At 45.1% G+C, this 24014-nt stretch overlaps 1 protein-coding gene across 1 annotated transcript in view; it reads right to left on the bottom strand.

Annotated features, from left to right (window-relative positions):
- The window catches only part of LOC127052361 (NACHT, LRR and PYD domains-containing protein 3-like), a 42550-nt gene that overhangs the window by 17393 nt on the left and 1143 nt on the right, over positions 1–24014 (bottom strand). The window contains 5 exon segments of the mRNA XM_050955962.1: positions 3691–3780; positions 8783–9213; positions 9216–10510; positions 13002–13043; positions 17561–18043. Coding sequence (XP_050811919.1) covers positions 3691–3780; positions 8783–9213; positions 9216–10510; positions 13002–13043; positions 17561–17843 — 2141 coding nt within the window. The 5' untranslated portion in view covers positions 17844–18043.

The raw sequence follows: 24014 nt of genomic DNA, 5'->3' as shown, positions 1-24014 counted from the left end.
AGCCAGACCGGAACCGTGGAGATACTGATCGGTGCCGCGAGTGCGACCGGTACCGCCTGGGAGAACGGTGCCGGGACTGCGAGCAGCGCCCCGAGCGAGAGCGTTCACGTCTCCGGGGCGATCAGTGCCGGGACTCTGGAGACAGCGCTCTTAGGATTGGTTTGCCTCTGGAGGTTACCCGTCCCGGGGGTGCCGTCTGAGGCTGCGATGGCTCCGTTAGCGCTATCAAGTCCCGTGCCGAGGCAAAGGTCTCTGGCGTAGATGGGACTAACAGCTCGACCCCTGATCTCAAGGGGGAGCTAGGAGGGGCTGGACTCGACGGACCTTCCAGACCCGGAGTCGACAGCAGCCCTGCAGGCGGTGCCGCGGCCAAGGTAGGTGCCGGGCATTCCACTCGGGCCTGCCTCGATGATGTTGCAGACGCCGAGGGTCGTGGATCTGCTCCCGGTGCCGGGGATGGTCGGTGCTGGGGAGTCTTGCCGGTGCCAGCGCGGTTCGGTGCCGGAGTAGAAGTGGCCGGCTGCGCCGCCGGTGCCGGAGACAGTGCCGCTTCCATTAGGAGAGCGCGGAGTCTTTGATCCCTCTCCTTCTTTGTGCGAGGCTTAAAGGCCTTGCATATACGACACTTCTCACTTATGTGCGATTCCTTCAGGCACTTGAGGCACGCGTCGTGGGGATCGCTAGTCGGCATCGGCTTCTTGCATGCTGAGCACTGCTTGAAGCCCGGCGAGCCAGGCATGAGCACAGTGCTGGGTGCCGGGAAGGGCAACGGCCCACCCGCGAACAAGTTAAACAAACTATATATAATAAACAACTAACTAATATACTACTTCAAACTATCTATAAAACTATTTACAACTACGACTACAAACAGAGTACAGGAGAGCTAGGTACGTGGAGGACAGCAAGCCGCACTCCACAGTTCCAGCAACCGACACGGCGGTAAGAAGGAACTGAGGAGCGGGCGGGCCGGCAGGGGTATATATCTAGTGCCATAGTGGCGCCACTCTATGGGGCGACCTGCCGGCCCACTGGAGTTGCTAGGGTAAAAAGTTTCCGGCAAATGTGCACGCGCGGCGCGCACACCTACCTGGAATGGATATGAGCAATCACTCGAAGAAGAACATAAGCTCCCAGTGCAATGAAGTGGCCAAAAGGGCATAATTTATCGCCCTTCCATGCCAGTTATAATGCTTCTGATATTGTACCCACAGCAGTTATAGTGGGGAGAGCCTCATGGCATTCAGGCTGTCTCCCTACCCAAGACTGAAACTCACTTGTGCTGAGCAGTGGCTCACTTAACCAAGCAAGGGGAAGTGAAAAGGTTAGGTAAGAATCACGCATATAGGCCTGCTTTGTTATTTTAATCCAGTTTCTCTGCATACTGTATTCTTAGTAAATATTAATGTGGTTTTAAAAGGCTAAGCAGCGTCACTGCATTCACCTTCTGGTTAACAAAGCTTCCAAGAAGGCAAGTCTCTGGAGGCAGGGAGCCTAAGCTCATTTGGACCTGCTAAGGAAGCCATGGTGAAAAACAGGGCTACTGAAATCCAGAGACACAGTCTCAGGGCATGTCTATACTTGCCATTTAAAGCGGAAAAAGTCCCTTTATTGTGCAAAAAACTGGGAGCATCTACACTTGCCAAAGACTTTTTTCAGTGAAACTCAGAAATTTCACTGCAAAAAGAAAAGCACCTCCACGAGAGGTGTACAGCTCTTACTGGTGATGCTTTTGCAGTGATGTGTAAGTGAAGATATGTTCTTCCTGTATAACAGCTTGCAGCCTCCGCAGGATATCCCAGAGTGCCTACCTGACCACTCTAGCCAGCACTTCCGCTGCTTTGATGCCAGGTAAACAGATGTCCGCCCCTCCCTTTGTAAAGCCCCAGGAACTTTGAAACTCCTCTTCCTTTTTTCTGGCCAAGTGACAATGCCTGCTCCAGAGGGCAAAGGATCCCGATTGCAGCAATGCTGAGCTACTGGAGCTGACTAGTGTTTGGGGAAAGGGGGGTTTACAGGGACCCAAGATGCCCTGCAATCACCCCCACCCCCACGTTTCCTGGAGAGCTGCACTGTGGGATAGCCACCCTCAGGGCTCTGCTCTCATCAGTGATGAAGTTCTGACGCCTGTGACCCTAAGTTAATACACAAACCAGCGCTTTTCTTTAACCGTTCCCCTATCACTGGTGAAACTGACAGCACAAAAACTGCAAGTGTAGACATAGCCTCAGAGTGTGCCCTGCGATCTATTACATCACTCCTTTGCTAAAGCCACTCCCAGGGTCCTCATGAGATGGAGATGGTGAAGATGAGAGTGCATTAAAAGAGGAAACAGAATGAAAAAGAGAAAAGATAACAGAGAGGTGAGTAGGAGAGAGAGAGAGAAAAAAAAAAGAGAGTAAACAACTCTCATTCCCACCCAAATCAGGGGGAAATTAGATTAACTGAGGATACATGAACAAGTGCTTTAGAAATATCCAAGATAGTCTCTCTAGGCTCCTCTTTGCAGACCGCATGCAGTTCCCTCATGCCATACTCCTGTGAGCCTGGTGCCAAACATATTTGTGGGCCCCCAGGAGTGAAGTGGTGCATGGCATGGGGAGGTTGGTCCCCGGAGCGAGGGTCTGGCCAGGGACATGGTATGACAGGGCACTATTTACAAACCAGCAGTTGCCAGATGCACAGTAGCCTGTCACCGTGCCCCTTCCCCTCAGGGGCAGGCCATGCCATGCCATGCCACACATCCCCCTTGCCCAACATCAGAACCACCCCCTCCATTCCCTAAGACCAGAGCCCCACTAGACCCTCTATACACATCACCCTCCCCGATCCTGCCACAAATGCTCAGTGCCCCCCTCCCCACAGCCCACAACTGCCCAGCACCCCACACAGAACCCCCACCCCCTAGTGCCTCAACACACACAGATCTTCCCCACCCCCCAACCCTCCAGACACCCTCCTCCCCCACTCCCTGCCCCCCCAGCCGCACTCATCGGACCTCTGGAAGGTGACTGTTCCTGCCGGGCTGGGGAATCACTCCAGCCCCTTGGGAGTGGTGTGATCAGCCAGGCCAGGGCCTGTCCCAGACAGGCTCCTTCAGGACCCACTTGCCTGGAGGGGCCCATCCAAGCCTCCCACACTGTCCCCCCCCTCACAACCAGCAGAGACTGGCCAGCCTTCTGCACCAGTCCCAGGCGGCTCAGCTCCAGGGAGACAGGCGTGTCCCCTCAGGTGATGGAAAGCAGAGACTGCCCTGAGCCAGAGGTACACTGGGGTCTGGCCAGGTAGAGAGGACCCAGAGGGTGGGGCCAGGGGGTGAAGTGGAGCCCTCTGCCAGCTGGCGGGCAGGCCAAGAGGAGCGGGGGGGAGAGGACCGTGCAGGCTAGTGGGGTCTCAGGGCACAGTGCAAGCAGAGCAGGCCGTGGCCCTTTCTGAGAAATGGGCCTGGCTCCATGGCGCCACTGTAAACCCGGCACTGCTTACCTCTGTCTGTTCACCTCACTTATTGATATGGTAATTGGCTTAAATGGCATTGAACTACTAGGCTGACATTAAGCCAACTCCACACATACTAACTAGAAATTTAAACAAATTCTTAAGCACCAGATGAATCTATACAGTTGCTACAGCAGCCACAGCAACGAGAGCTGCACTGATGTAGAGATACTCAAGAGAGGAATTGTTTCTTACTGTAGTTTCTTTAATTTACAGTTTGGATCCTTCAGCGCTTGACAGAGCAGGTAAATAGAAGAATACTTCAGAACATCCTGATGCTGTTCCCTAAAAACAAAAGAATAGAAATTGTCTATGTTGTTCTCTGGAAACAGATTTTATTTCTATTTCCAGAACATTTAAGTAGCCTCCTGCCTGGTGTAATCATACAGGATTTATGAATTATGCTGCAGTTTCTATTAATTGTAAATCCTCCACAAACAAAAATAAAGCGGATACCAAAAGGTGTTCCTTAAATGCACATAGTCAAATAGAACAGGTGCGACTAAGTAACCCATTCTATTTTTTTTTTTGACCTAGTGGAACTCTGGTGCTTTGAGCATTCAAATACAATTCTGAGCGTTCACACAAATGCCAGTGTCTCTAGTGGTTACATGCTTTTGTACTGGTCAATAGTTGTTTTTATCATTTCTGGAGATATCATAGAAATGATCATTTTTGGCCAAGATTGTTGATTTTAATTTACCCGCAAAGATAAACACTGATAATATGAGCATTGGCTTAATTTTTTTCCTATGAAAACTAACATTCAGTATTGTATAATTGGTGTTTCACTTTCCAAAATTACATCTCCACATGTAACCAGAAATGATGGCTTATTAGTTTCTGACACCAAAGGGTATATAAGAAGGGAAGTTAATTTTAAGGCAAGAATATTTTGTTTTTATCTGATACTGACTGATAGAAGCAAGTTTCTGAAATATTTTAGATCATATGTAGCAATGAATGCTTTTAAAACACTAACTTTAGCTCTAACCATATTTTACTGCATGTGGGTAAGAGGTTTCCAGTGAGAACACTTCTTCTTTATTATTTTAACATGCTACATTATGGTGGTAAGCCTATTGACACTGGGCTTACGGCAGAATCCCTGATACAGCAAGTTCATTTAAACATTAAACCTTTATTTTTAAGAAATGTCTTAAAACTGGCAATAAACAAAACATAGAAATTAAGACACACAGTATTTTGGATTTATCTGACTCATGCTGTAATGCAAAACCTTATCTGTGACCTCAGCAACCATGGTGTGCATGAATGAAGGTATTCCCTGTCTCTTAAGGTTTGGGGTTGGTGGTAGCAATGTGCCCTTGAGCAACATCGCCTCTTTTTAATGACGTTTGCCATTTTAATTTTATTTTAATACCAAAGAACTATTAAAGCAAACAGATTTCCACATTTTGCAGCACTGCAGAACTACATGCTAATTTTTATTTAGGCCTGGTCTACACAGATTTTGTACTAACATAACCATTTTGGCTAGTGATGTAATTTTTTTAACTAAACTACTTATACTGGTAGTGGTACAAACCCTCGTGAGAATGCTGGTACAGTAATGTAAAGGTGCCTTATACAGGTGTACTTTATTCCCTTTTTCTGATGGGAATAAACTCTCTTGATATAGGTATCTTTATACCAGTATAACTGCATGCAGACTAGGTGGGTTAGGGGTGGGGTTTTGGGGGGGAGGGGTTACCATGTTTTAACTATATTGGTATTGTTAAAGTGGTACAGTTTGTGTATGTAGACAAGCCCTTAGCAGTACAGACATTTCCTTCATAATCTCAAGGGTCCATTCTCAGATTATTCCATGCTGAGGTGCTGCAAGGACTGCCTATGAGCTGTTCTGCACTTTGTCCATTTTACAGCAATGTTCTCAGATTGCTGCAGCCTATGGTTCTGTTTGCAATTGGTTCAACTGGATTTAAAGCAGAGGAAAATGCCTGCTGTCTGCTGCAGGCTATGCCAATGGGTATATTGCTCAAACTGAGTGTAGTTGTTGGAGCATAACACTCTGAGATGACAAGCAACTACGGAGCAACCCAATGTAATTTATCTCCCACAGCTCCAGACCATTGAACAATTGGAGGATGCTGCTCTGAGAACTACAGAAAAGGGATCTGCACCACCAAGCATTAAATTCAGCATTTAGTTTTACTCCACTATTGAGCATTAGTAAGGCATATAAAAGGCAGTAAGAAGAGGTTCTATAAATACATTAGGAGCATGAAAAAGATGAAGGTAAGTGTAGGTCCATTACTTAACAGGGAAGGACAGCTAATAATGGATGACATCAAGAAGGCTGAGACATTTAACACCTACTTTGCTTCAGTCTTCACTAAAAAGATTCACTGTGACCAGATCTCTAATACAATTAATATCAAAAGCCAGGAGGGAGGAATGTAATCCAGAATAGAGAAAGAACAGGTTAAAGAATATTCAGGTAAGATAGACTTATTCAAGTTAGCAGACTCTGAGGAAATTCACCCTGGACTACATGAGGAACTAGCCAAAGCAATATCAGGCTTGGCTACACTTGCAAGTTAGAACACATTAAAGCAGCTCCGGGCACCCTACCTCACTACCTGTCCACCCTGGCAAGGCACGTAGAGTGCTCGGACTCCGCAGCTAGAGCACTCCTGGTACTCCACCTCGGAGAGTGGAGTAACATTTGATGCGCACTGGCTGAAATGCCCGGGAGTCAGTGTGAACAAAGTATTGCATTACTGCGCTCTGATCAGCCTCCGGAAATGTCCCATAATCACCTTACGTCAAGTGGCCACTCTTGTCTTGGTTTTGGAATTGCTGCAGGAATGCAGATATGCCCTTTCAAAGCTCCATTTCTGACAGTGGGCATGCTTATATGCTCCAGGAGAGAGGCGGGGAGAGGGGGGTCTGCTGCTGTGTGAACTTACAAGACAGCATGCTGACATGCTCTCAGCCACCCAAAAACCCACTCTCTCTCCCCCCACATATGCACAACACACTCCCTATCACACTCCACACACACCCCCATGAAAACCATGTTGCAACCACTTGCATGCTGGGATAGCTACCACAATGCACTGCTCTCTGTGGCCGTTGCAAGAGCTGCTAATGTGGCTACACCGGTGCACTTGCAGCTGTCAGTGTGGACAGACTGCAGCGCTTTCTCTACTGTGCTCTACGAAGGCTGGTTTAACTCAAACAACCCTACATCTGCAAGTGTAGCCATGCACTCAGAAACATTAGCGATTATCTTTCAGAACTCTGGGAGGACACATGAGGTCCCAGAAGACTGGAGAAGGGCAAATACAGTACTTATCTTTAAAAAGGGGAAGAGCACCCAGGGAATTATAAACCATTCAGCCTAACTTTGATACCTGGAAATTATAAAACTATCAATTTATAAGTACTTTGAGGATAATAGGGTGATAAATAATGGCTAACGTAGATTGGTCAAGAACAAGTCATGCTAAACCAATCTAATTTACTTCTTTGATGGGGTAACCAGCCCAGTGGTTGTAGAGAAAGTAGTAAGTGTGATATATCAGGAATTCACTAAGGCTTCTGACACAGTCTCACATGATATTCTGTTAAAAACTAGGGAAATGTGGTCTAGATTAAATTACAATGAGATGAAAAACATACTAAAATGGAAGTTATCAATAGTTTGCTGTCAAACTGGGAGGCTATCTCAAGTGAAAATCTCAAGTGAGGTTCCACAGGCACCTATTCTGAGTATGGTGCTATTCAATATTTTTATTAAATCACTTGAATGATGGAGTGGAAAGTATGCTTATAAAATCTGTGGATGACATCACACTGGGAGGGGCTGCAAGCACTTCAGAGGACAGGATTAGAATTCGGAATAAGCTTGATAAATTGTAGGTTTGAAATCAATACAAATGAAATTCAATACATACAAGTGCAAAATACTGCACTTAGGAAAGAAAAAAATCAAACGCACAACAACAAATGGAGAATAACTGGGCAAGCAGTAGAACTGCAGAAAAGGACCGGGGGTTGTAGTGGATCACAAACTGAATATGAATCAACTGTTTGATGCTGTTGTGAAAAATGCTATTATCATTCTGGGATGTATTAACAGGAGTGTCATATGTAAGACAGAGCAGAACAGTTACTTCCAATTTAGCACTGGTGAGACCTCAGCTGGAGTACTGTGTCCAGTTCTGGGTGCTACACTCTAAGAAAGATGTGGACAAGTTGGAGACAGTACAGAGAAAAACAACAAAGATGATAAGAAGTTTAGAAAACCTGACCTACGAGGAAAGGTTGAGAGAATTGGGCATGTTTAGCCTAGAAAAGAGGAGGCTGAAGGGGACATGATAACAGTCTTCAAATATTTTAAAAATTGTTGTTACAGGGACAGTGATCAGTTGTTCTCTATGCACACCAAGGGTAGGACAAGAAGTAATAGGCTTAGTTTGCAGCAAGGAAGATTTAGATTGGATATTAGGAAAAAATGTCAGCTAAAGATAGATAAGCGCTGGATCAGGTTACCTAGAGAAGTTATGGTTTCCCTTTTTTTGGAGGTTTTTGAGATCTGTCAGGGATGCTTTAGGTTTACTTGGTCCTGTCTCAGCATGGGAAGATGGACTAGATGACCTCTTGAGGTGCCTTCTAGCCCTACAATTTCTATGATTTTAAGTAAAAAGGCATCAGTCATATCTGCTGTGTTTTACAAGGGAAACATTGTTTCCCTGCCATTCACTGAGTATAGGTGGCACTTTCTATCTTTTACATTCAGTGAGTTCCGTGAAATTAAGTATGAGAAGATAGTTTGAGTTAGGCTAAAGAGAATGTGAAAAAGCCCATGAGTTATTTTTGCTCCCTTTATTGAGAAGTTTTTACACTGAGGATGTGATTTGCAGGCTCCCTGATGAAGGGCTTTGAAAAGTCAAGCAAGGTCTCATGAGGAGCTCTCTAACTTCCTTTTTCAATTGCTGACACAAAGCACATTCCCCTCCCCTGAATTCTTTAGTCTCAGCTGCATCCCTATTCCTGTCCCATACACATAAAATGACAGAAAACTTTCCAGTAATGGAGAGAACAGAGAAGACCAAGCAATCATTATAATTATTATAAGAGATAATAAACTGGTAGTTTGAGCCTAAGGAAGCTCCATAACTATTTCATTAGGTTGCTGAAATATTAGAATTGTTTTGTGGTGGGTGATTCAACCATATATTAGTTATCGAGATGTACGGGAAAAGAACATTTATTCTATTAAAAAAACTGAAAAATGTTGAGCTCTGGTAATACTTACTGATATAACCCATTTGTTGGTGTTGGAAGTTCTTCCTCATGGTCTTCAAACATAAATTCACAGCAATTCACATAAAGTGACTCCAGCCTATGACAATTCTTTACACAAAATGAAAGAACCATTTGATCCATTTGGGTAAATTTATTTCGATTTAACTTTACTTCAGTGAATTCCTGTGCACTTTTCACAAACTTTTGTTCTTGGATCTCATACAAACAGTGAAACACGTCATGCTCGTACATCTCCACATCATACTCAGTGGGACTAAAAAGGAATAAATCTGTTTGTTGTTTTGCTTGAACCCACTTCAGTAAATCTGGTTTAATTTTAGGTGAAATTTTACAGCCAATTATTTTCTCCATGTCCTTCATTCTTTCTTCATTTAAGAGTCCAAACAGAAATCGCACTGTTAACATTAAATAATTTCTAGAGAGTTTCCATAGTTTTCTAATAATGTTTTTACATTTTTCTTGGGAGTCCCTGAATCATTTCTTGTTTCTTCATCTTTCTCCAAGACATAAAATAAAATTGCAAAAAACTCTTGAAAACTTATGTGAATGAAGCTATAGACACTCACACAATCAATGTCTTTTTGAAATACATTCTCATTCAAAAAGAGGGGAAGAGAGTCTCTCTTATCTAAGCCATATTTCTTGATTTCTTCTTCCTCAAACAGTATCTTTTGTTTCCAGATTCCATCAGCAGCCAAGGAGCAAAGTCCCCTCAGATTAGCTTGCATCTGTTGCTTCATATTGCTTCTTAGAGGCTTTACTAAACTGGAAAGGTAGAGTATATACACTCCAGCGGTTGTTTTTGAAGTCTGTGCAAGATCCTCACCTTTTTCAAGCTGCTGTTTCACAACAGTGCAGATGATCCAACACACGATGGGGACAAAGCACATGGTGAAGAGAATTTCATTTCCTCTCACAAATCGTAAAGCTTGTCTTGCTTGGCTGTCATTTCGAAAGAACTTGTGGAAATATTCTCTCCTTTCAGCTTCAGAAAATCCCAGGATCTCTGCATACCGGGACCACTCCAAACACTGTCCCAGTTTCTCCAGGGCAGTTAATCACTACAAGGCCATCAAATAACTTTCAGGAAGAACTATTTTCCTAAATAAACTGCTCAGTATGATATCCACTGGCTTCTTCTCCCAGGGGTCAGAGCATAGGTTATCTTCTGACTGATCAAAAGGAAATCTCAGTTCATCAAAACCATCAATTAAGAACAGAAGTTTTTCTGGCTTCACCAAAATCTTTCTAATCGGTGCATTTGTATTAGAACAATTTTTAAAAATCAGGTCAGCCACACTTCCCTGCTCAGTAAGTAGGTTCATTTCCCGACAATTTATGTAGAAAACAAAGTCAAACATTTCCTTATAGAGTTCTCCAGCTGCCCAATCGCACATGATCTTTCTTGCTGTCATTGTTTTTCCAATCCCTGCAGCTCCCAGCAGCACAACAATTTGTGGTGTTTGTCCATCTTTATCAGGTTTAAATAGAGTGTCTATAGTAATTACAGAACTAGCTTGTTTAGTCATGATTTTTGCATGTCTCCGCCCCATGGCCATTATTTCATGTTCCTTCTCATTTTCATGACGAGGTTTGTCTAGAATAGTCAGCTTTGTGTATCTTGTGTTTAGAATCACATTCTCACCAAGACGACTGTTCATGTCTTTTATTACTCTGCACTTCTTAAAAACATCTTCTTTATACTTCTTCCTATAACCTGAACCAGTAACATCGGACATTAGAAATATTGAACTGAAAGTTCAGAAAAAAGGTTTATTAATCTGTTACAACAAAATTACTACAATAGTAAAAGGTACTCAGCACTGATGTTGGACCTTTACCTATAAATTGGATCCTGAAATCACTTGATTATGTGCCTGGCCCTGAACCCTTACAGGGGTGGGGAACCTTTTTTCCATCAGGGGCCACTGACCCACAGAAAAAATCAGCTATGGGCCACCCACAGCCCTGTGGGGGGTGGGGGAGGGGAAGGCACGGAGGCTCGGGGCATCACCTAGGCCACGCCCGCAGGTGCCACCTCCGCAGCTCCCATTGGCCACAGTTCCCAGTCAATGTGAGCTGTGGAGCCAGCACTAGGAATGGGGGCAGCGCATGAAGCTTCCCTGATCACCTAGGGGCCACAGGGACATGCTGGTCACTGCCGGGAGCTGCGTGAAGCCAACCAGACTTCTGGCAACCCAGTGGCTTCTGGCCCACAGTGCAGAGATTTGCCATGGGCCAGATTAAATGAAGCAGTGGCCTGGATCTGGCCCATGGTCCATAGGTTCCCCGCCCTGCCTTGCTCAAATAATTCATCCTACTAAAATTATTCATGTGCATAGACTGCAGGCATCACTTCACCTCTCACACAAATGCAGTCACCGCTTGGGGAAAACCTGGCAATCATTTATCAATTCACAGCAACATTATATAAGTTATGACACAAAGTGGAACAGACTTTCATATGCAACTGAAACAATTCTGAGAACTGAGGTGGAAAGAATGGAACTTCACAAATTAGAATGTGCCTAGGGCATTTAAGTTGGAAAGAGAAACTGTCATAGGATTCTTAATGATCAGAGTTGAGTACTTCTAGTTATCTTCCTATTTAATTCTGAGCTGAAATAATGCTCCTCTTAGTAGTGTCCTCCAGAGAGATGTTGTGCACACGTTATAAGTTGCCCGAGGTAACAGAAGTCCCACTCGGCCCATTACATAAAATTATTTGTAAAAGTCACCAAGATTTAAAACAGAGTGACTGGTTCAAAGGGTCTACAAGGCTCATGGTAAAGTCATGGGTAGGCATGACAATGGGCTGAGAGAGTCTAAAAACGGGAGGAAATGTTTATAGTCAAAAACACTAACATGCATTTTGATTGGTTAATTTTGATGGAATGAGGTAGACAGCCTGTTTGGACACAATTTGTGTGGTAGGAGTCATGCAACAGAAGAGCAGGACATGTGGATTGTAAGTAGAGAGCTTTGCCATTATGGCCGCCATTCCCACCATCACCTGGGATCCACCATGACACTGTTGAGCCTTCATCTTCTTGATCCTGAAAGATGTTCTGACCAGAATGAGTCCCAGAGAGGTAACCAAATGACATCACCATCTCCACTGGCTTTTGCCAATTCATGAACTTCACCTGGGATGTGAACTGAGACCCAACTTCTCATAGGATTTCAGAGCCTGGGATCCAGCCCAAGCCCAAACTCCTACACTGCAGTTTTTAGCCCTGCATCCTGAGACCCACAAGCCTGAGTCAGCTGGCATGAGCCAGTATAGACACACCCTCTGAGACCACAGAGGCAGCTAAATACAATGTATTAAACAGCCAGACACTGGTAAGAGTTTGCTGTGTCTCAGGGCAGGTCCAGACTAGAGCTTTAAATCGATTTAAACAGCTTTAAATCGATTTAAAGCTGTAACAGTCCACACTACAAGGCACTTAAAATCGATTTTAAGGGGTCTAAAAATCGATTTCTGTACTCCAGCTAAACGAAAGGAGTAACCCTAAAATCGATATTACTAAATCAATTTAGGGTTAGTGTGGACGGATATCGAAGTTATTGGTCCTATTCTTTTACTGAGCTACCCAGAGTGCACTGCTCCGGAAATCGATGGTACCCTGGGACCATGGACGCACACCACCGAAGTAATGTGCCCTAGTGTGGACGCGTAAAATCGATTTTATAAAACCTGTTTTATAAAATCGATTTTACTAATATCGATTTAAAGCTGTAGTGTGGACGTAGGCTCAGAGTGGGTGATCAGACCATGTGCTGGACCTGTGATCCCCAGCAGAAAGGCTGCCAGGGAAAGTCAGCACCAGAAAGAGAGAGGCTGCATTTTCTCTTTGCTCCGCTTTTCTCTCCATTGGTCTGAGTAGAAACAAGACTGGACATCAGCAATTACAGCAGCACCACCATAAGTGCATATCCTGGGGACTGATGCCAGCTGCTGCCCACTACAAACTAGGGAATTCTCTTTGGCTGGAGTGCTATTGCCATTGTCACTATTACAGTCTTCACTTTGTTGCCTTTGGGAACCGGTAACATTAGTGTGGTATATCTGGAAAGGCATTTGTAAAGGCTGTGTTAAGACAGGTCAGTTTCTGTGTGTCACAGGGACAGTTCCAGGAAAGCATCCAACCAAATAAGCACAAGGCCACCACACTGGGGTAACTTCCCAGGCAGATATCACATACCTTTAGCCGACAACTCTGATGTTTTTTGATTTGGACGCCAATCTGAAAGGGAAAGTACTTGTTAATAACACAGTAAGAATGTTTTGTGCATTCCAAGACAAGTGCATTTATATTCTATATAGACTCACCCAGGGACTGAATGATGCCATTGTATCTCACGCTAAATGTAATTGCTGAGAAGAGCATGGCTACCAGCAGTCATTTTACTCAGTGCAGTTTGTGAAATATAGTAAAGGATGTTCTATTTCTCTGATTGTGATGGAGTGTTCACTCCAGACTTGCACTGAAAGGGTTAGTGCAGTGAGAACAGGGCTAATTAGCCCAACAAGTCACAGCTGAGGTGTCAGGATCTAATTCCCACTTTGAACTTTAGCATCCAGAAAGTGGGGAACTGCATGTACCCCTCTAAACTTAATTCCTAGCTTAGAACTGATAATGCTGCCACCAACCAAAATATAGTGTTTGGTACACTCTGTCCCCCAAAAACCTTCCCTGGGGGACTCAAGACCCAAATCCCTTGGGTCTTAAAACAAAGAGGAATAAAGCATTCCCCCTCTTTTCCCCTCCCAGGGTTACCCTGAGAGATAGTGTGATTCAAACTCCTTGAATCTTAACACAGAGAGGAATTCCCCTTCCCCCCCTCCTCCTCCTTTCCCCCACCAATCCCTGGTGAGTTCAGACCCAGTCCCCTTGGGTCTTACACAAGAAAAAAATCAATCAGGTTCTTAAAAAGAAAAGCTTTTTATTAAAGAAAGAAAAAGTAAAAATTATCTCTGTAAAATCAAGATGGAAAATGTTTACAGGGTCTCAGCTTACATAAACCAGAGGGGCTCCCTCCCCCCTAGCATAAGATACAAGTTACAGCAAACAGAGGTAAAATCCTTCCAGCAAAATACACATTTGCAAATAAGGAAAACAAACATAAAGACTAAACCACCTTCTATCTAGTACTTACTATTTTGATCATGAGAGATTTTCAGGATTGGAGAAACCTGGTTGTATGTCTGGCCCCTCTTAACTCCCAGAGAGATCAAAGAACAACCCAAAAGGCACAAACAAAGACTTCCCTCCACCAAGATTTGAAAGTATCTTGTCCCCTGGTTGGTCCTTGGGTCAGGTGTTAGCCAGGTTCACTGAGCCTGTTAACCCTTTACAGGTAAAAGAGACATTAACCCTTAACTATCTGTTTATGACATGAGGGGAATCAGGTGACCAAGCAATCCCCTGATTGAGAGAGGGAGCCCAGCTGGAGAGGAAGTAGCTGTGTTGGGACTATAAAGACAGAAAATTGGAAACAGAAGGAGAGCTGCTAGGGAGAAAGGAGATGTGGGTGGGCTGACAAACCTGGGGGGGGAAGAGCCAGCCAGCCAGCCAGCCAGGTGGATAGAAAGGATGGATGGACAGACGGATGGACAGACACGGCTCAGGGAAAGGCAGTAAAGTCTAGAAGGGAACAGACCTTGACTGCTGGCTAGAGGCTCTCTGAGCTGGAACTTGCAGTAAAGGTCTGGCCTGGGTTCCCCTGCCAGCCACTGAGAGAGTGGCACCAGGAGGCAGTGAATGGGAAGACTGCCTAGGACTGCTGTTGAGGAAAGACTTTGGTACCCCAAAGGGGAACATGTGTATATTCATGTGGCCAGAGGACTCAGTCATGAAGAGGTAACAGCAGCTCATAGAATGAGAGAGGGGAGGCATGCAACTGTGGGAAGAGGCACAGACCTTCTGTGCTATCCCTCAAAGTCACCAGGAGGTGCCATCCTAGTGATGCGTGGAGCACACTGTCACACTCATCTCTCTCTGCCTGTTTCTATTCATGAGTGGGCTGTACTTTATATAATGAGCAGTGCACTGGGGCAGAGTCATTCAGACTAGGAGAAACAAATAATAGATCCATATTTAGGACAATTCGGCCCTAGTGCAGGGGTGGACTGGATGGCACGGCAGAGCCTTTACAAACACCAAGGGTGGTTATGGAGGTCTTTTGTTTGTTTGTTTGGGATAGTGATCATTCAGATGCAGTCACATTGGGTAGAGGGTGGGATAAGGGGGCCTTCCTGTCACCCCCAGCATTTTACTATATTTGATTTTTTAATAAATGTTTGTTGTCTGGTCAACTAGATTAGTGCTTCTCAAAGCTGACCTGCTGCTTGTTCAGGGAAAGCCCCCCGGCGGTCCAGGATGGTTTGTTTACCTGCCCCATCCACAGGTTCGGCCGATCGCGGCTCCCACTGGCTGCGGTTCACCGTTCCAGGCCAGTGGGGGCTGTGGAAAGTGGCATCGGCCAAGGGACGTGCTGGCCGCCACTTCCCACAGCCCTCATTGGCCTGGAGCGGCGAACTGCGGCCAGTGAGAGCCGCGATCGGCCGAACCGGCGGACACGGTAGGTAAACAAACTGTCCCAGACTGCCGGGGGCTTCCCCTGAACAAGCAGTGGACCGGCTTTGAGAAGCACTGAACTATATGATTTTTTTTTAAAGTTGTATAAGCAACTCACAATAGCTTGCATAAAATAGCCACTGCCATTGCCAAGTATCTGTTAATAAACTAAGTTAGGAACAAAGTAGCCTCTTTCCATCCCTCAAATCTAGATTTATTATTGTGTGTGTTCTGGTAGGATCTAGAGGCCCAATCAGTGAGCAGGGCCCCATTGTACTAGGTCCTGTGCTCACATATAACAAGACCATCTCTGCCTGCCAGAGCTCACAATCTAAGCAAGTAACTGCCCCCTGCATTGTGCTATGGAGGCTGCTAAACTCATGCACTGGGGGACTGTCCAGGGCAGTGAATTCCAAAGGCCTCTAGGGAGAGCCTCACTGCCAGCCCTGAAGCTTCCGTCCCAGGGACTCCGGACAGAACCAGCCCAGCTGAGCTCCACTGTCACCGTGAGATACAGGGGACAGTAACAGGAATGACTGAAGCTACATCTGCACTGGAAAGTTCAAAGCACTGCCCAGGGCTGGCTCCAGGCACCAGCTCAGCAAGTAGGTGCTTGGGGTGGCCAAGGGGAAGGGGCGACACGTCAGGCTCTTCGGCAACAATTCGGCGGCAGGTCCCTCAGTCCCTCTCAGAGGGAAGGACCTGTCACTGAATTGCTGCTGAAGAAGAAAGAGGAGCAGTGGAGCTGCCTTCGATTGCGATCATGGCTTTTGCCCCTGCCGCTTGGGGCAGCAAAAACCCTGGAGCCGGCCCTGGTGCTGGCGCAGGAGTGCTCCCATGCCAGTGATTTGAAGTGTGAATGTGGTTGCTTGTGAGCTCTCCCAGCGCTCCTGGTAATCCACCTCCACAAGGGGATTAGCTCCGAGCCAGTTTATGCTAATGCTCTAAAGCGCTCCAACTTGCTGCGCTCGAGGGGCAGGGGGGTGATTTTTCACACATGAGCCAGCAAGTTAGAGCGCTATAAAATGTAAATGTAGACAAGCCCTAACAGGGTTTGAGTTCAGCTCCACCACAGAGCACATGGATTCTAACATTGCTCCACTAAAGCAGGGATTCTCAACCTTTTTCCTCCTGAGCACCTTCCCCCACCCCCCGTCCCGACACCATGCTGTAAAAACTCCAAGGCCCACCTGTGCTACAACAACTGTTTTTCTGCATATAGAAGGCAGGGCCGGCATTAGGGGGTAGCAAGCAGGGCAATTGCCCAGTGCCCCCACACCACACTGGGTCCCACAAAGCAAAGCTCAGGATTCAACTTCAGCCCCAGTTGGTGGGGCTCGGGGCCCCAGGCTTCAGCCTTGCGGTACGGCTTCAGCTTTCTGTCCTGGGCACCAGCAAGTCTAATGCCAACCCTGCTTGGCAGCCCCCCTGAAACCTGCTCACAGCCCCCAGGAGGCCCCGGACCCCTGGTTGAGAACCACCGCACTAAATAGTGGATCTCCACTGGCACTGGCTCTTATGCTGTTGTGGGACACTGAAAGGCAAGCTGGGGCCTTTGGAACTGCAGCTCTCCAGGTTTGCAGGCTATTTGACTGTATTTTACTGAATTTGTCTTTAATTAAAAAATATTCTTGACGATAAAGTTTGTGCCCACAACCCCAGAAATGTCTCATGGGACCAGGCAGCTGTTTGGTGATAATATACTGGGTCAGGTTCTCTTCTGTAATCAGTTTCTAATTACAGATCTTTAATTCTCTTCCCCCGGCCTTGCATAGGTTAGAGCAGCCTGGGGGCAGTTCTAACTTACACCAACTGCCAGTGGTTCCCAGGGATTGGGCCACCAGCTGGGTATGCACCCCAGTCACTCCTCCTCCCCACCTCTCTGTCCAGGACGCTTCTTCTGCACCACCAGGCTATGTCTACACACACTGGGGACTTCCCCACACTCAGATGGAGAATTACAGGCTGACTGGCTCCCCTTGTGCCATCTGAGTGGTGAAAAGGGGGTGGAGCAGATCAGAGAAACTACCCCACTCTTGGCATCTCTGCTGAGTCCCCCTAATTTCCTGCTGGGATTTAGAATTTGTCATTCCTACCATCAGCCTGTTTCTCCTTCTGCTGCTGCTGCTGCCTTCGGGCAGATTCTGGATGGAAACTTGCAGGTTTTACAGTAACTTCCTTACCTTTCCTTCCTTCTTCTCCTAGTTTAGAAGCAGAATCTCTGAGATTGATCTGTGTGAAAATGTCCATAGTTATATCTACTGCAGCTTCTCCACCATGGAATGCCATCAGGAGGCTCTTGGTATCTATCCTGTCGGCATTCTCCAGCCGACCTCGGGGGATGTTACCTTTCCCCTCAAAGTCAGAGTGCAAGAGTTTGTCTTTAAATCTTTTGAAATTTTCATGAGAGAGGTTGTTAAGGGCACGCACGAGCAGCTCACTAATTCTGCTGCTTCTATTTTCCATCACTGGGTACCAGGAAATGAAACTTATATACAACGCAAACTCCCATTAACATGATATAATATTTTTCCCAAGTAGAAAAAGAAAGAAGTGTAGTCTGGCGGTGGCAGTAGGTCAATGAGGTTCATAACTCCTTGATGCTTTTCCTCACACATGACTCACTCGACAGCTCATGTTGTGTCTCCATGCCTCAGTTTCTCCATCTGTAAGATAGCGATAATCATACTCATCTCATACCCAGGCAGTTACATTAGCTGTGAAATAAGAGATTTGGACATCGTGATGCATCCGTAGTAAAACCTCAGTCAAACTTTTGTGACTGTAGCCAAATTGTTCTATGCATTCAGGGCCAAATTCTGCCATCTTTACTCATGTTGGTTTCTGTGGAATTACTTCTAGATAAAACATACTCAAGGTAAGTAGGCAGGGTGGAATTCAGCCCTAACAAAGTAAACCAAATTTTCGTGAACGATTCATCCCCAAATCTCTAAACTTCTTCCTACATTTGTGGACAAAGGAAAGTTTGACAGATTCCTGAAAAGCCACTGACAGAAAGTATGACATGCTTAACTAAACAAAATTATCCCCATGCCCCTAACTAAAGCCAGAGACTTTACATCACAGATGTAAAAACAGCCTCCAGTATTCTACCTGCAGCCAGCGACAGATGCAATTCTGTGTGTGCAAATCACTGCGGCCACAACAGATGTCAGGCTCTGAGCCTGCAAAGGGAAGGATGGGTCAACTCTTGCACCCACACGGATTCATTGGTGGGATGGTGGCCTCAGAAGACTTACTAACTGATGGTGCCTGCACATCAGAAAGACTTCTGAATGCCAACACTGGAGTCCAAGATTATTTGATGTCTCAGTACAGAGCCTCCAATGGATTAGGGGGGCTGTCATGGTATAATTCCCCACTCTGAACCTTAGCGTCCAAAAGATGGGGTACCAGCATGAATTCCTCTAAGCTCAATGACCAGCTTAGAACCTGTAGCATTGCCACCAACCAGGAATTTCAGTGCCTGGTACACTCTGGTCCCCCAAAAACCTTGCCCGGGGACCCGCAAGACCCAGACTCTCTGGATCTTAACACAAGGAAAGTAAACCCTTTCCCTCACAGTTGCCTCTCCCAGACTTCCCCTCCCTGGGTTACCCTGGAAGATCACTGTGATTCAAACTCCTTGAATCACAAAACAGAGAGGACAATTAACCTTCCTCCCTCCTTCTCTTTCCCCCTCCCAGACTCTTCCTGAGAGAAAGTAATCCTGGCACAGAAAGAAATCAGCCTCTCTCTCCCTCTTCCCTCCTTTCTCCCCACCAATTCCCTGGCGAATCCAGAGCCAGTCCCCTGGGGTCTCACCAGAATAAAAAAGCAATCAGGTTCTTAAACAAGAAAAGCTTTTAATTAAAGAAAGAAAAAACAGTAAAAATTACCTTTGTAAATTTTAAAAAAATGGAATAGGTACAGGGTCTTTCAGCTATGGACACTGGGAACACCCTCCCAGCCTAAGTATACAAGTACAAATTAAAATCTTTTCAGCAAAATACCAATTTGAACTCCTTCCAGCCAAATACACATTTGAACTCCTCCCAGCCAAATACACATTTGCAAATAAAGAAAACAACCATAAGCCTAACTCGCTTTATCTACCTAGTACTCACTAGTCTGAACTATAAGAGCCTGTATTGGAAAGATTGGAGAGAAACCTTTGTTGCACGTCTGATCCCTCGGAGCCCCCAGAGTGAACAACAACCAAAACTAACAGCACACACAAAAACTTCCCTCCCTCAAGATTTGAAAGTATCCTGTCCTCTGATTGGTCCTCTGGTCAGGTGACAGCCAGGCTTACTGAACTTGTTAACCCTTTACAGTCAAAGAGGTATAAAGTACTTCTGTGCTATTAACTTTTCTTATCTGTTTATGACAGGGGCAAAGCTGGAAGTCTGTTTTAAAAAAATGCCCTTAAATAGAATTTTCAGCAGAGTTGCAAAAGAATCATTAATTTAGTCACCAATAACTAGAAGCCATAATAAAAATGAAAAGAAAAAACAAAAATTGTTTAACAACCAAAAATTAAGATGAATGGTGAAGAAAGCAAACCAAACCCACAGTATTCTTCCTGAGTTACCTACTGTCACAGGGTAGCTGCCCTCTGAGAGAGTCAAATACCTAGCCTACTCTGACAGGCTCTGCTACAGAGAACAAGTCAAGCCAGATCCACTAGTGAGTAACTAATTACCTAGGTGGCTAGGAGACAGTTAGCAAGTACCTGGACTTAATAAAGGCTAATCAGGGCTCAGTGAGGAAGCCCTAAAACAGAGGAATCTCCTGAGGAGAGAGACTCCTCAGCGTTGCTGGTTAGGAAGCTACTACCAGTGGTCTCCCCTGGAGAGCAGAGGCTCCCAGAGAGAGAATAGGCCCAAAGAAAAAGTGCTCCCAGGCAAGAGACCTGAGCAGCCCAGAATGGACTGGGTATGGGCCCTCTTGAGGAGCTACTGAGGACTTGCTGAGAGAAGAGTGTCACGGCAAGAGTGGCATCCATCCAAATGCCCAGCAGAAGGCCAAGCTCCAGGCAAGGAATCCAGTCTGAGAACACTTTGGGGCTGGTGGGGCAAGGTATACAAGTGAGTGATTAACCCAGAGGTGAGGAGCTTCGGTGGAGTAGCTGATTGAACCTTTTTATGTTTTCACATTGTCCTTTCCAGTTAAATAAATGAGACTCTGAAGGGGGTGCTCTTTGGTATGACAAAGGCCTGCTTGGACTTGGTCACATCCTGGGTGAGAGGAGAATGAGGTAAGGGCTCACCTGCTGTGCCACACCTGACAGCAGAGGATGTGGTGGGGTGACCTCTATGCCATTATGCTACCCAGTAGCGACCAAATACACTTCTGGTCTGCAAGTCAGATTGTACTGGGGGAGAAAATTATTCTGATGAGGACCATGGTTTCAAGGAGAAGAAACAAGTGCATTGGAGCAAATAGGACCATTTTCTCAACAGAACAGCCAATTTAAGAATGGAAAGATTTCAATCACCCTACTCTCCCCTATCAACAGTTGAATCTATGTACTTCATGCTCAGGATGTGAAGGATTTTAGATACCATTTATCAAAGTGAAAATTGTAATAGCCTGGTTTATAGGCTGAGACCAAGATTTTCAGAAGTGACCAGTGACTTGGGTGCCTAGAGTGAGACACATTGAAGGGGAGAACCTGATTTTCAGATGGGGAAAGGGATGTTTATCGCTTTTTGAAAAATAGGCTCTTTTCAAATGTCTCGAGTTGAACATTGATAATTACTCGTTACTTTTGACAATCCCAGCTGAAATATTTAATTCCCAGTTTCTACACAGAAATCATACACATGGATATGGAGGAAAATGCAACTGGAAATTAAAATGGGAAAATCTTTAAAGCAGTGGTCTTAGATTTGGAGAAGAGTTGCTCCATCCTCTGTATGAGCTTATATTAAAATAAATCACTGTAGGGTGCTGTTTCACTAATACCATGCTATCTCTTAAAAAGGAAAAAAAAACCTAACAGTGCTGAGGTTTGCTTGAAAGAATGGGTGGGCAAAGGTTCTGTTAACCATATTTCATCTTTGAAATCCTGGGCTCCCAATCAGACCTCTTAGTGATATCACTGGGTCACCCTGGGAAAGGGGCATGTGCTCTAAGCATTAACTCCTGGCCTCACTGAAGTAAGTGACAAAACTCCCATTGAGTTGACTGGGGCCAGGACTTCACCCTAGAAAATTCCAATTCATGCCTAATCTCCCAAATGCATCAAAATTCTTCCTGATGACATACTAGTAAAAGAACAAGCCTCCCATAGACAGTTATTTGATATAAAAGAACCTGGGACAAATATTATAGAAAACTTGACTGGGAATAGGAAAAATGGGTTCTGGTGAGTTCTAAACAAATTAGCTCCCTTTTTTAGAATTTGAACAAAACAATCCTTCAACAGCCCATACAAAGAAACCAGATTCATTGCTTCATTATATTGTATTGACCTGACAGTCTTCTCTGAAGATGGAATTTAGGATTCCTTTTTAGTTCTGCTACCTACCCCTTTGGCTCTGTTCCACAACCATGACTGCCGTTTTGTCCCCTTACGATTATGGTGTCCCATCTCTCCCATATCATCTTTATTTTATTTCTGAAAGCTTTCAGCAGCTGCAAACTAGCAAGCGTGTTTAACATCTTCGGTACTTCAAGAAGATGTACCCATTCAAACCCCATTTCCTTATTCAACGAGCACTTGCAAAATGGAGATGGACAGAGAGTTTGACTTGGAGTAGCACTCCGCATGAAGAAATAAGCTGTGTTGGGGAGCAGCAAGTCCTGGGATCTTCAGAACTACCTAATGGTGATAGATGTGTCACCAGGGTGACCGACCAATAATTTCACTTTTATGTGGGGTAAAACCTCAGTTCCTTACTTCTTTCTGTGCTGGGAAAATGCCTCTTAATTCAAGTATCAGAAAAGTTGCCGCCAAGAACTACATAGGCCTGATTCATTGCTCCATGTCACTGGTGCTATGCTGGGGTCACCACACTGTTCCCAGTGCAATTACGCCAGTGTAAAAATAGCGTGGGAAGTGAAGAATCAGGTCCAATATGTTTATTTCAATCATTAAGTGCAGTGAGGCTTACCACTGACAGCTGTTCTAAAAACAAACTACAATAATACACCTCTACTCCGATATAACATGAATTCAGATATAACACGGTAAAGCAGTGCTCCGGGGGGACGGGGCTGTGCACTCCAGCGGATCAAAGCAAGTTCAACATAACACAGTTTCACCTATAATGCGGTAAGATTTTTGGCTCCTGAGGACAGCGTTATAGCAGGATAGGGGTGTATTGGCTATCCTTTACATTAAGTTGTTAGACAAAAGACTTTCTGTATTTAGAGGTCAGTATTCTGGAAATATGGATCTTGCTTTCTTTAATTAAGGAAGTTGATGTAAAATGCACAGATTCTTTTTCTAAATCTTTCAATTACATTTCCTGCAGCTAGGGAGAAGCTCACGGGTCTTTGTATTTTGTTTCAGCCTCTACCCTCATTTATCATCGCCAATCAGGCTGCGTATAAACTGGAAAGTGAACACTGTACTGGAAGCAGAAGTGATACGGGTCCCAGTACGAGTACTAAGAGCAAAGCATTGTATTTATATGCAGCTGTAGCCTATGGTAATCAGACATGAAGGATGGAAAATGTAATTATACAAATCAGAAAATTTCATAAGTTAAGGCTCCTACAGTGACTTTATCAGGACTATTCTAATAGCACACACAGTATTATAAAACAGCCTCTGAAGCAGCTGTGCAGTTGCTGCAATACCAGATGCACAATGAGTTTCACAGACTTTTATTCAATATAATGTAGATCAAGGATAAGCATCCTGCGGCACGCAAGCTGATTTTCAGTGGCACTCACACTGCCCGGGGGGCTGGCCACCAGTCTGCGGGGGGAGAGCTCTGCATTTTAATTTAATTTTAAGTGAAGCTTCTTAAACATTTTAAAAACCTTATTTACTTTACACACAACAATCGTTTAGTTATATATTATAGACATATAGAAAGAGACCTTCTAAAAACTTTAAAATGTATTACTGGCACGCGAAACCTTAAATTAGAGTGAATAAATGAAGACTGGGCACACCACTTCTGAAAGGTTGCCAACCCCTGATGTAGATAGAGAACAGGGAGTTAAATGGGTGAGGAGGATATAATAAAGAATGGCCTTTTATCAAACTGTAGAGAATACCAAGGACTATTTCCCCTACCCTCCCCATGACTGTTTCCCCTCTGAGCTCTGTGGAAGGGCCTCCTTGGGACTGGGGCAAAAACAGAAGGATGGTGTGGATCAAGTACAGCTTTCTCTAGGGCCGGGATCCTAAGATCCAATCTCCTCTCCTCTTGCAGGCATAGAAGGGAGCACTTGGCCGTTGCCTTTGCCCTGACCCAGCCACTTTCATTTACTGTCAGAGATCTTTCAAGAGGTTCCGAAATCAGAGCACACGCCACCGTTCTTGCTGCAGGTTTTCATAAGACAGAAGTCACAGAAAAACGTGACTGACCGTGGGAACATATGCTCTTTGTACTGTCATAAATAGATAGCTAAGGGTTAATGTCTCTTTCACCTATAAAGGGTTAACAAACAGTG

The sequence above is a fragment of the Gopherus flavomarginatus genome, chromosome 5 (assembly GCF_025201925.1).
Source record: "Gopherus flavomarginatus isolate rGopFla2 chromosome 5, rGopFla2.mat.asm, whole genome shotgun sequence".
Classification (NCBI taxonomy): Eukaryota; Metazoa; Chordata; order Testudines; family Testudinidae; genus Gopherus; species Gopherus flavomarginatus.
Note: the sequence above shows the minus strand (reverse complement) of the source record. Positions and strands in the feature narration are given on the sequence as shown.